The sequence below is a fragment of the Rhipicephalus microplus genome, chromosome 5 (assembly GCF_043290135.1).
Source record: "Rhipicephalus microplus isolate Deutch F79 chromosome 5, USDA_Rmic, whole genome shotgun sequence".
Lineage (NCBI taxonomy): Eukaryota > Metazoa > Arthropoda > Arachnida > Ixodida > Ixodidae > Rhipicephalus > Rhipicephalus microplus.
In genome coordinates, this window is record NC_134704.1 from 99,930,715 (window position 1) to 99,942,487 (window position 11,773).

An 11,773-nucleotide genomic window follows, 5' to 3' on the forward strand; every position below is an offset into this window, starting at 1 on the left:
TCTCGCTAACAAACCGCAGCCATGAAGGCTCGGGTCTTCTGTGAGTGGCGGCGCAGCAGTGTCTGCATCAAAAGGACGGGTATCCCGCATACACTCGCTTTTATGCACTTTGTTCTATCCACTCGTCCAACTTTGTGTACACAACTCACGACCAATAACGCTATCTTCTGGGGCAAAAGAATCCGGAGAGAACAAGCAACACAGCAATGACGGTGGCTGTTCAGTGTTGCAAGTAAAGTCTCTCTACAACTCCGCAAAACTCCAGCTTTCTGTGATTGTATTACTGCTACTTCCTGCTTCGGCAGCAAAGCTGTGTTGGAATGGATCATGCAGCAGTGCTTTGTTTTCTGTGTAATTCATACTATTCTGCTTGCTGTTGTTTGGTACAAACGGTGATTCGAAGCAGGGAATTTAAACTCAGGATTATATGTTTTTCAGAAGGCACACTTCAGAGAAAACGTACTGGTCTAAAAGTTCTTGTCTATCCCTTACAAGTTGTGCATGCGAGAAACCGTACCTTGCATCTGCATGGTGCGCGCGCATAACTTCGTTCAACTTGTTACTTTATTTTTTGTTGATTCGCAGGCCACCTTCGGAACGCTCGAACAAGTGGCATTGTGGAGTTACTTCATGACGCGTTTCAATTTTGTTACCGTGGACCTACCTGCGACGCAATATGCAGTGGCTGGTACCAACCGTACATCGCCGAGCCATCGGAGGCGACCACGGCTTGTGCTTCGTCCATCGACACGGGGCGGAGGTGGTCACCCTAAGCAGAAACCAGCAAAGGAGAACCACTGATCAAACAACGTGGAAAGCAGGTAAGCGGTTGCCACGACTCTCGCTGTTGCAACCACATTTATACGGCAGCAGTGCCTTCAACTATATTTAACGACAAAGAAAATATTGTTACACATCTATAGTCGGATACCGCTTGAGAAATCTGGAAAAGTATGCACCATTGTCATCGTACCACGTTGCGTGCATTGGGATGAATGCAAACGCGATGAGATGCACTAACTCAAACGCTGTGCTTAATGACGGTCATAGTTGCCAATCGAATGGGCGAGCCTGGCTATATTCAAATACTGCAAAGCCCGTCCACATCACCACTACATTAGTACTAAACAAATAGTATTGCTCATGCACATGGCATATGGTTCCCCTAGGGCAGCAGCCCTCGCACCAGCCACCCGGCTTATGACGTCATTATTGGATGCGTTCCCATTGGTGCACGTTTGTGTGCATCCACCTGACGAAATGCCGTGGACTTGTAAAGTTATGCGACAATAGAACGAAAATTGAAGAATTTCTGAAATTCTTTGTTGACTGTGGGAATTCTAAAAAGTGCGAAATAAATACATTTTATGAGTAATAAAACTGCTGCCACAGTTTACAAATTATTGAGGGTTTATTCTGATGATGCTGCATGAAGCGAGCGACAGCAGGATAGCAAAAAGAACAAGACGATGAAAAAAAAAACACGTTTTCAAACTTGCGCCACTGCATTCAATGAAATGTATAAAGGTGCGTCGAAATAAATATGTAAGCACCCGACCACATTATGGGCAATGTAAAATGTCAAACATGTACAGGTAAAAAAGACTAAGTGTTTAATCAATTAAATTCTAATGAGGCAGACATTTCACAGCAATAAACAAATCTCCGCCGCAGTTGTGCGTTCAGCAGGAAAGATGTCGCGGATAGGGGCTACTGGTGATTACCGACTGTATTCAACTTCTCCTTTCCGAGGAGTGTTAAACTTGTAAGCTGTCCGCAACACTGTGGTACTTTCCGTAAACTGTTCAGTTGAGTCATTATCACGTGTGATGGTCGATGAACGATGCGCCCCACTCTAAACATTCCACTTTGACCAAGACATTTGGCATGGTCGTTTGGTTCCTCGTGATTAGTTGATATTACATTTCAAAAGGTTCTTATGTCGCCCTGTCGTCGGTGTTGGACGTTGGACAGTGAGGACGCCGAGCAGCTACGAATGAGATGGTGTAAATATGCTTCGCACGATTCTTGACAATGAAGTGCATTTAGAAGTGTTTCCCATCGCACGTCTGGTTCCGACTGTCAAGTACAGTGCATGGTGTGTATGTGACCATAAGCTTGTTCAGAGATATTTCTTTCTTCCGGTTAGACCACACTCACCGCTTGCCATGAGTGCTGATGTAGCTTCCATTACTCTACTTTTACTGTTGGCTCACATTTCCCCCGATAATCTGCACATCACGTCCTTAAGGTATACCTAACTAAGTGCGCTATCCTCGATGAGGAACTTGACATGGAAACTGCACACGTATAACAGGTGCACCCACTCGAGGAGCTGCAGTTCTACCGCGGTCTACAGAAAACGCGGTGTACTCGCGGTCGCCAGGAATCGCAATTCATCCTGTTCATCGCAGATTAACTAACAGGGTTAACAATGGATGGAAATGATAAAAGGACAAAGAAAATAGGAGATATTGGCCTGTCAAACTTGACTTAGATGGGGCGATGAGAAAACAGGATGAATAAATGGATGACCCAGTTCATCTGTGCATTTTTAACCCTGTTTCGCTGTTCATTATTCTAAGATGAACATCCCACAACTATAACCCAACGCACCATACTGCTATACCTTATTTCTTTTTAGTTTCATTGACCACCATCTCTTCGGTCGGTGTCGCTGGTGCTAGTTGATTCACCACTTCACACGAGTCAGTAATGTTGCAATATCTAGTTTGGGAACTGGTCTACAGTATTCCCTGTGACAGCTGAAATTGCGCCGACCGCAGCCCATATGGTCGGCAACTTTACACGTGAGTGAGCCTCCCCGAGACGCTGGCAAATGTGATACAAAGATATTTCAAAGCGAGGGGCATCATCTATCTTACACGAAACAAACAACATTCTTAAGAAGAAAAGCTACGAGGAGCTACGTTTAAAGAAGCTAGCCTTTCTATTCCATATACGAAAGGCTCGATATACCTCATGCTCACACTTATCTTTAAAAAAATCTTAAAGTTGTGCACTGGTTCATTAAAGCTTCAAAACAACATCCGGGGCGGTGTTCTGCCATATCGTCAGTTCTAATAACAGCAACACGCTAAACATCCCGCTACTGTTAAGAGCATCCGTCGCCAATGTTCTCACGCCAGTCCTTTTCAGGATACTGGAATTCGCTACGTGCCACAGTGTACTGCCTCTCTGTGGGCGAACTATAACACTGTGGCCGTACGGTCGGGTTTTCGCATCGCCACTATGCTTCACTCGGCTGTTTTCCTAGGTGACAGTGACTAACGCACGAAATTAACGTGAAATTAGCGCGCAGTGTACCGGGAAGGTCCTGTGAGACCGAGGAGAAGTCGAGGACGATCCCAGGAGAGCGCTATGGCTGGAAGCGCTGCTGACTGAACTCGTGATAGAGGTCGACCCAGCCCTTGACGCGCAGCTGCTACTGGAGGGAGAAAATAAAAGTGAAGGAAGCACTCCACGAAATCAGTTTTAGAAAGTATGAAAAAAAAAACAAATTTACGTGGCATTTAAACTTGGCCAGAACAATTGCGACGTCAGCGAAATGGAGGACAGTTGGGCACGTAAAAAATATCGCAAGCCTATCGCCGTGCTAAAGACAGTCGTTATTTCATTGCTTGTCCCGTCTTTCATTGTGATTAGTTAATAAATATTACTTGCTTTCATAGTAGCTTTAAAGTCCCAACACTCTGATATGATTATGAGAGACGCTTCAGGGAAGGACTCCGCCAATTTTGACAACCTAGGGTTTTTAGAGTGACACAAAGGTCACATAACAATTTACGTCAGAGTGAAATCTCAACGTATGACATATAAAACAACAATATTATCTACAGTAGTGTTCTACTTACCGAGAAAATAAGGTACTATGCACAAGAACACATACACCGGAAAAGGACTTCCTCAAAATGATTTTGTTGACATCAGACAAACCGCCTACAATTAATCACCGGTAATCAATCTAGCTGCACCTAATAAAGAGCTTCCGTGCATCAAGAGACGCCAAAAAATTCCGCTTGTTCGTTTGATTCGCGGAAAAAGAACCGATGGACGTTACTATGGGGAATGGCACGAGCGGTTCAAAAATTTAATTTTCACGTAGTTACACTGGACAGGTAGTGCCATCTAGCATGGTGCAGTTGAACCTAAAAACGTCTGCAATCTCGGAGTCATTGGCAGGAAGTTCATCAATTGCCGTTGCTGCTGCTGTTGCTCCTACTGCCTTTTGTCTGCTGCTACTAGCGCAGTAAAGCCGGCCAACGTTGTGCACGGCAACAGTGACGTGAGTAGGTTCGGTCGGTCTGCTTTTTGAGGCGAGTAATTTCAAGTGCGCTAACTCGATGCCACCCACTAAAACGTGATTTTATTTCAAAATAGGCCCTTTCTTGGCACAAGAGTAACACTACGCGGTTTCTGGATCGCTATTTCAACAATCAACTTCAACTTAATAGTTGCCTTTAGTGTCACTTTAACGTGCACCTATATCTTAGTACATAGGCCTTGAGAATTTTCGCCTCCATTGAAAATGTGACTGCTGCCGCCGGTGACCTGCGCGTCAGCAGTCGACCACCATGACTGCTAGAACACCGTGGCGGGTCATAATCACTAAAAAAAAGAGCGCAATGAAGCGCTTTCTGTGGGTTTTTAATTTCTTTTCCTCGGTGTGTTTGTTGCTTCGTTTCGTTGTGCCACACTGTCTCAACTTAGTACCAAAATCGAACCATCAACGTCGTTATTAAACATTAGTAATATTTTTTAATAGCAGCCTTGAAGAAGAATCATGAAGATCAATACGAGGACGCAGGAAAAACGCAGCATGTGGGTATATACACTTCCTTGGAATATATTACAGGGACCATTCTACCAATTTATTTCATGTATTTTAATGCGTATTGAGGATGTCTTCCCAGCGTCTATAACACTTCCATACTTCTGTCTAGATTTTTTAGAAGACCTTCTCATGAATAAATATTAAATAATCATTAAGTGATTGAACTTTATGACTCTGGTTGTACACTTAACGTACAGCCAGCATATTGGACACGCATTGATAGCATAAGCTATCAATGCCAGGTGCATACCCGCTATCCCGAGCTGATACTTCTGATTTTAAGCTGACTGCACCTCCTTAGCACTGTTCGCTCCTTGTTGGCTTTCTCGGAATGAAGTGCTGCGCTGTGGATACAGAGGGCAAATTAGTAGGAGTCATACACACGTTTCAGAATTGTTTATGTGTTCCAGTAAGGTTCGTTCCAACAGAAACACGTATTGTAGCGATATATTTCTTTTTTTTTCATATCGGCCAGTCAAACTGGGTGAACACAGGGACAAAGGCAAAACATATGCGACTAGAATCACCCGTGGATTGGGGCCTCGTATATCACCCAACCCTAGAAAACTTCAAAAACACTTCCGTTTTCCAACTCACTGCACCATTCGGTGAGTGAAGTATATAATATAGTGACGATAGAAGACGATGAATGGCCGAGTGTTGCAATACGTGATAGGTTTCGCACTTTTCTCTGATAACAATAAACGCCATTCACGCTTGCAAATATCCTTTTTCTGCAAAGATTCAGGGGTGTTCTAGGCACTATCAAATTCCAGTGAGAGGAGGTGAAGGTGACTCGGCTTCTATTTGGGGCAATCTTCAACATTTACAGAACAGCCTTAGTTTCAATCATTCAAGGGCGCAGCACCTCATTTTGTCTTCTTGTTTCGGAATATACACGTACCTAACAGACGACTGTCCTTCAGTGGATCCGATCAACACGGACACTTCCGCCGCCAATGACTTCCTGCCCGGAATAACCGCGCGCTGCGACTGCTCGTGCGCTTCATCCGAATCCTCCGAGCTGATGGACATAGCTCGTTGCGTATCACCGGGATTTGCCTAGAAACAATTAATTAGACAATTCGAAAGCAAAGCTTAACACGACTTCTCATGTGCACTCGTACAATTTAGCGTTTTTTTTTTTCAATTCATACATTTGGATGCGTTCAAAGCGACCAGTCAATGCTTTTTGAGTGTGCCAAACAATGAACTGGTTCCGGTAGCAATACGCAAACTTCATCTCGTTATCGTATCCTCTCATTAACATAAAGTGTATTGTAAAGCGACCTAGAGCAACTACAAGCTCGGCCGCGAGTGAAGATATCGCTATAATTGCATAAAAAGCTTTTAACAGACTGCTACAGATTCAATCTGCTTCTGCGGGAATTTCTAGCTCCCGACCGACACCTTAAACACGTTGGAAATTGGAATTATTTTTTATTTATTTATTTATTTATTTTATTTTTTTACTCATTTATTAGTGCAACCTACATCGCCCAAGGGCATTATTGTATACAGGGTGAAAAACAAAACGGTTGTACAGTCGAAAATTTCACATAGTTGTGCAGCAGTGTATCCGCATTCACGAAAAGCACATATCTAGTTGTGACGTATAAAACGCATCGACAACACCCGCATCCAACTAATATAGGATACCGGTAATATGGGCGATCGCAGGGGACTGTGGGATACGATGGCTTCCAGTTCGATGCACCACGCGGGTTAGCAGTGGCAGGCGCGCATTTTTGTACCGCTCCTGTGAAAAAAGCACCTCCCCATGCAATGTCAGTGCTTTAAAAGTTTTTTTGTTTGTTTGTTTTTGCTAACCGTGACTGCGACGATGGCACGCTACAAAAGCCAAAAACGGTAAGGAAATTTTTTATTGCACTAAAATTATCGGCAAGGATTTATGCTGCTCGGGGGTATACTGTCAGTTTGGCTAGCAGATCAGTCGATACAAAAGACAGTTTTCATTGTATGATACGTTGCTGCAGGTCAAAAATCACCATTTTAAAGATCTCAAAGGATGGGGGTGACTGTAGCAGTGTGCCAAGAGTTTATTGCAAGATCGCTGCTTCGGCCTAAATCATCGGTCGATCGGCATGCAGCGCAGCACTTATTGAGTGCGTTGATATATTTTTTTCTAGCCCACATTGCGCTATAAGATGCATGTGTTAGCCAAAGCCAGATACTTATTTGAACGCTGATGTTGGTCAAGCTGCGCGGCACGGTGGCACATAAACAATATAGTCAGACATATACGGCGCCGAATAATCGAAATGCTGCGCTTGTTTAACGCACTTCTTCCTTTGTATGCCGTCTTGGCGCACAGCTTGACCAAGATAAACGCGAATGAACTCGTTCAGCGCTTCGTGTAAGCTTACTCTTGAGTGAAGATTTCGTGTTTTTTGTCATATATATGGGTGCAATGGCCGGCGCCAATCTTGTATGGCAGGTAGATTTCGCCCACGCGTTCGCATAATATCTTTGCTATAGGCACGCCTACGCGACAATTTATTTCTCGTTATATTATTCGCAGCAAATTCATGCGTAAGCCTTTCATTAGTGCGGGCCGCTGAAGCCAGTGGAGCCCTGGAATAGGGACCCCACCCACATGCACCCCATCTCTTTTTTTTCCTGTTTTTTTTTTTTCTTCAAATAAACGTTTTGATAAATATTGCCCAGTGCAAGGAGCTTCGACGGCGGCGATGGTGGTGACGGTGAAGTGTGACTTTAAAAAAATGTTGGCTATATTTCTCACCTGAGCGGTGACCGGTGGCTCCTCCGGTTCGCCGCAGCACGACGACATGGAGGTGACGATTTCGCATAAGATCGACCGATGTTCAGTGTCCTGCCCTGGCGGTGCAGAAGGGTCGACTGCGAAGCTCACGGCACTCTCCGCGTTCGCGATGCCCGTAACTGATGTCGACATCTGCGGTTGCAGATCCTGCTGCGATAGCCGATACGAAGTGGGCGACTCCGGCGCCAGCGGCTCGCCATCTCCAGGCACCGAGGTGTCCATCGTCTCCACAGATTCTCTGCGCATGGTAACCAATGACTACAATTATTAACTAACCTATCTGCAAGTGGCTTCGGTTTACTACCACTGAAGCAATTGCTCGACCGGGATGTGAATTCCCTGCCGCAGTACGGACGGGCCTGTTGTAGTTTCTGGCAACCACAAAAAGCCCACTGATGACGACAACCGAGAAAAGCATGGGGAACGTTATCTGTGGTAGTGCATTTCAAGTACAGTAACTATTAGATTAAGGTGCATCCAGAGTGGTTGAATTCTCCCGCCGCTTGCTATCTCAGAAAAGAGAGTACAGATTATATCTTCCTAAGCCCCCCCTGATCAGGCGTGCGACTCTCTCTACGCACATACAAGCGTGCGACTCTCTCTACGCACATACAGGTGGAATGTCACCCCTCACGGAAGCGAGCGAATGGGCTCTTTTCTTTTCTAAGAGCGTGAGTGGACCAGATCCACAGAATTCGCAGTGCGCGTTAGGTGTGATGTCTGTCGGTCTACGGCGGCAGCTATTGCTCCCATTCACTTTCTTGGTTACCTCTGCATGTGCAACCCTCGGAAGGTCCCGAATCAGGGTCCGGCAACCTTGTTCAGACGGATGACCGAGTTGCATGAAGCTGACAAGGCGGAGACCGCATGGCGAATTGGGGAGAGAGGGGAGCTATGCGAGCTAAAGGAAAAAATTCTCTGAATTGACAATAACGTAAGACACTGGACTTGAAATCGTGTTAGTTTAAGCTGAACGAGCTTCTTTGAAGTCGACATAGTAATCTGTAGTTAACAGTCGAGGTAGAAAGTGACAAGGGCTGGATATTCTGACATCGTTCCCGCAGGCCAAATAACAGTTACCACACTTATGTGTGGTCTGCAGGCATCAGTTGCCGACCCCTATCCGAAATCAACAGCCTTGGCTACTTGTAGCACTGGCTTACACTAGAAAAGCATGGACTTGCACTTGTCCCCAAGCATCAGCACGCTTGGAGACGAGCGCTAGAAAATGACGTGTAATCTTACAGTTGTCGTTGTTCTTTAAGCTATGCTGACAGCGAAGAAAACCAGAGAGTGGTCAACGTATGCAACTTCAGCACAAATTCAGTGAATATCCGCGACCGTCTCACCCCCGCGGAAAGTACGGGCTCACTACAGGCGAAAGCGTGTCACTGGTGGCCAAATAACCGCTGCTAGCAGGATGCAAAGTGTCCTCGGCGTACTGGTAACCGGGCGGTGGGCTGCACGAGAAATGTGCGGCAATTTTTTAGTGTGTATGCGAAGTAAAGGCAAAGACAAGCAGTATACATTGGCAGGTATGAAGCACAAACAGCAGACATAATATACTTCGGAACATGAACATTGAATTTTTTTTTTCAGGTCCCGCGTTATCAGTGTAATCGAAGCAATCAATGGGTGCCTGTACTTTATTTACAGTGGAACCCACTTGTAAGTGATAATAATAATTGTTTGGGTTGAACGTTCCAAAATTAGCATATGGATATGAAAGACGGCGTAGTGGAGGGTTCCGGAACCTTCATGGCTCTTGAGTGGTGTTGTATGTGGGATCGACCGTGAGGCTCGACTGAAGGAATAATCTTTCTATAGGCAGCCCACTGTGGGCGTGGTAGTTATTTAGTTAGTTAGTTAGTTATTTAGTTAGTTAGTTATTTAGTTAGTTAGTTAGTTAGTTAGTTATTTAGTTAGTTAGTTAGTTAGTTAGTTAGTTAGTTATTTAGTTAGTTATTTAGTTATTTAGTTAGTTAGTTAGTTAGTTAGTTAGTTAGTTAGTTAGTTAGTTAGTTAGTTAGTTAGTTAGTTAGTTAGTTAGTTAGTTAGTTAGTTAGTTGTCGCTACCGGTACAGTTAGGAAGCTTTATTTTTATTTGAGATTAAATTGTTACTATTTGATTTTACTGTTACGGCAATTTATATTACGTTGCTATTGTTGCGGTGTTCCAAAACTTCCGTCAGGGCATTGGTGTCCTAAAGAACGGAGTATGGACGCACCCCATACTCTATTCTCCCATGTCGTTTTCCCTTATTCAATGTTGACCTCTTTGGTTAATATATGAACACTTTCAATAGCGAAGCTCTTCTTAGCTGAGGCTTTCATATCCGGGAACTAACGTAGATGGTAGAGAGGTTTATACACAGAAAGTGGGCAATTCCCACTATCTATATATGCCACGCCACCCACCACGCCCACTACAGCTGCCGTCAATCCTTTCTCTGCATTCCCCCTTCATCCGGTGTCATTCAACTCGCTTTATTCTACATCATTCAACCCCACTTCACGCCACCATGCAGGATCGCTGTCCACGTAGTGGAGCTGGCTGAATTTTTTTTATCCCTATGCAGCCCACTTAAAGAAACGTGCCCATTTTCTTTGAGAACAGTGAAGGACACAAGCATTTCTCAAGAAGTCTGGTAGGCTTCTACACTGAAATTGGCGCGTGTAGTACCAATGCGTCAAAACAGCGCTCGATAACGAACATTCACAGACTTCTTTTGTCCACTCTTTGACTCACCAGCAGCGACTCCTGGACAAAAAGCTTCCACCCGAAGACCACACGTGGCGCGGCAAACGACGCGTCGACCAGATGAACTGCCTGGTGGGGGCGACGGACGGCCAGTACGGTTCTGCGGCCGCTCCAGCGGCGTCGGCCGTTGGCCACAGCCACGGCGTGCTGCGTGCCGGCAACAAACCGCCGCCACCGAACGGTGCATCTCTGGAAAACGGACTCGGCTGCGGCCACAGTGGTGGAACGGGTGACCGGAACATCATGGACTCGAACCGCCGTTGCTCTCGACGCACTGCGGCTGCCTCTTTGCAGCATTCGCCGCAGCATTCCCGGCAGCGGCACGTGTTGTCTTCCGAGCCGGCGCCAAGCCACGACCCGTAGCTGGTCGCGGAAAACACGGGAGGAGGAGGTGGAAAAGAAGGAGGAGGTGGGCTGTACCTTGGCGGGCTGCATGGGCCAGCAAGGCACAACACAATAACTTGAGGCATAGACATAGTTTGCGTGTTGGAGTTGTGATTTCTAGTGAAATTTGAGTTACTACATAACCACGCTGGAAATTGTATCGCCGTTTTAACTGCTTCAGCGGAATTGACGTGGTCACAAGTGACAACCAGCAAGGTAATACCTTGAAAATTCAGTAACCTATGCGCAAGGTTCGTTTAATTACTGCAAAATCAGTCAAACTACGGTTAGTTACTCATTTTATACCTCACGGTCATTTCTCGCCGAGATCAAACATACTCGATTGGCTAATAAATATTGATTGATTGACTAACTGATGGATTGATTGATTGGTGTTTTGAGTTTGTGAGTGAGTGAGTGCTCCCACTTTCATGCAACAACTGCGACGTATTTTCATAGACCTTTATTTCCCATTTCATAATTAGTTTTAGGCATTTCCACTAAAAACAATCATTAATTTATCACATCAGTTCCTTGGCTAACTTGTCTATAGCTTTCCCGTATGCTTCTAACGAATCGCATAACAGGGTCTGAATCGAGGAGGAGGAAAGACAATACAGAGAGGGGCGTTATAAACAAAGAACGAGAAAAAGTTCACGATACGAGAGCAATAAAACTGAATTTAGTCACTCAACGCAAATATATAAAACGTAACGCAACAGCCTAATTTTTTTCTTGCAACAGACTACTTCCCATTTACGCAGCGAAACACAAGGCTTCGCAACACACTTGTCATCAAAGTCGTAAACGCGAAACACTTTGGCCATCTCCCACCTTGTTTTGCCTTCGTGCCTTTCTTTGCCTGGTTCATTGTTTCTCCCGCTCTCAAGTTGAGCATAGACTTGCGGCACACCCGGTATTTAGTATTTCAACAAAATTTGAATTCTGCGAGTTCCATTATCATTCTCCG

The 11,773-nt window shown here is 45.1% G+C and overlaps 1 protein-coding gene across 1 annotated transcript; it reads left to right on the plus strand.

Moving 5' to 3' along the window:
• Positions 1 to 599: 599 nt before the first annotated feature.
• On the plus strand, positions 600 to 11,176 carry LOC142817333 (uncharacterized). The gene is made up of 2 exons (XM_075894369.1): positions 600 to 821; positions 10,411 to 11,176. The coding sequence occupies exon 2, from the start codon at positions 10,480 to 10,482 to the stop codon at positions 10,780 to 10,782; it is 303 nt and encodes a 100-aa protein (XP_075750484.1). The 5' UTR covers positions 600 to 821; positions 10,411 to 10,479; the 3' UTR covers positions 10,783 to 11,176.
• Positions 11,177 to 11,773: the final 597 nt, after the last annotated feature.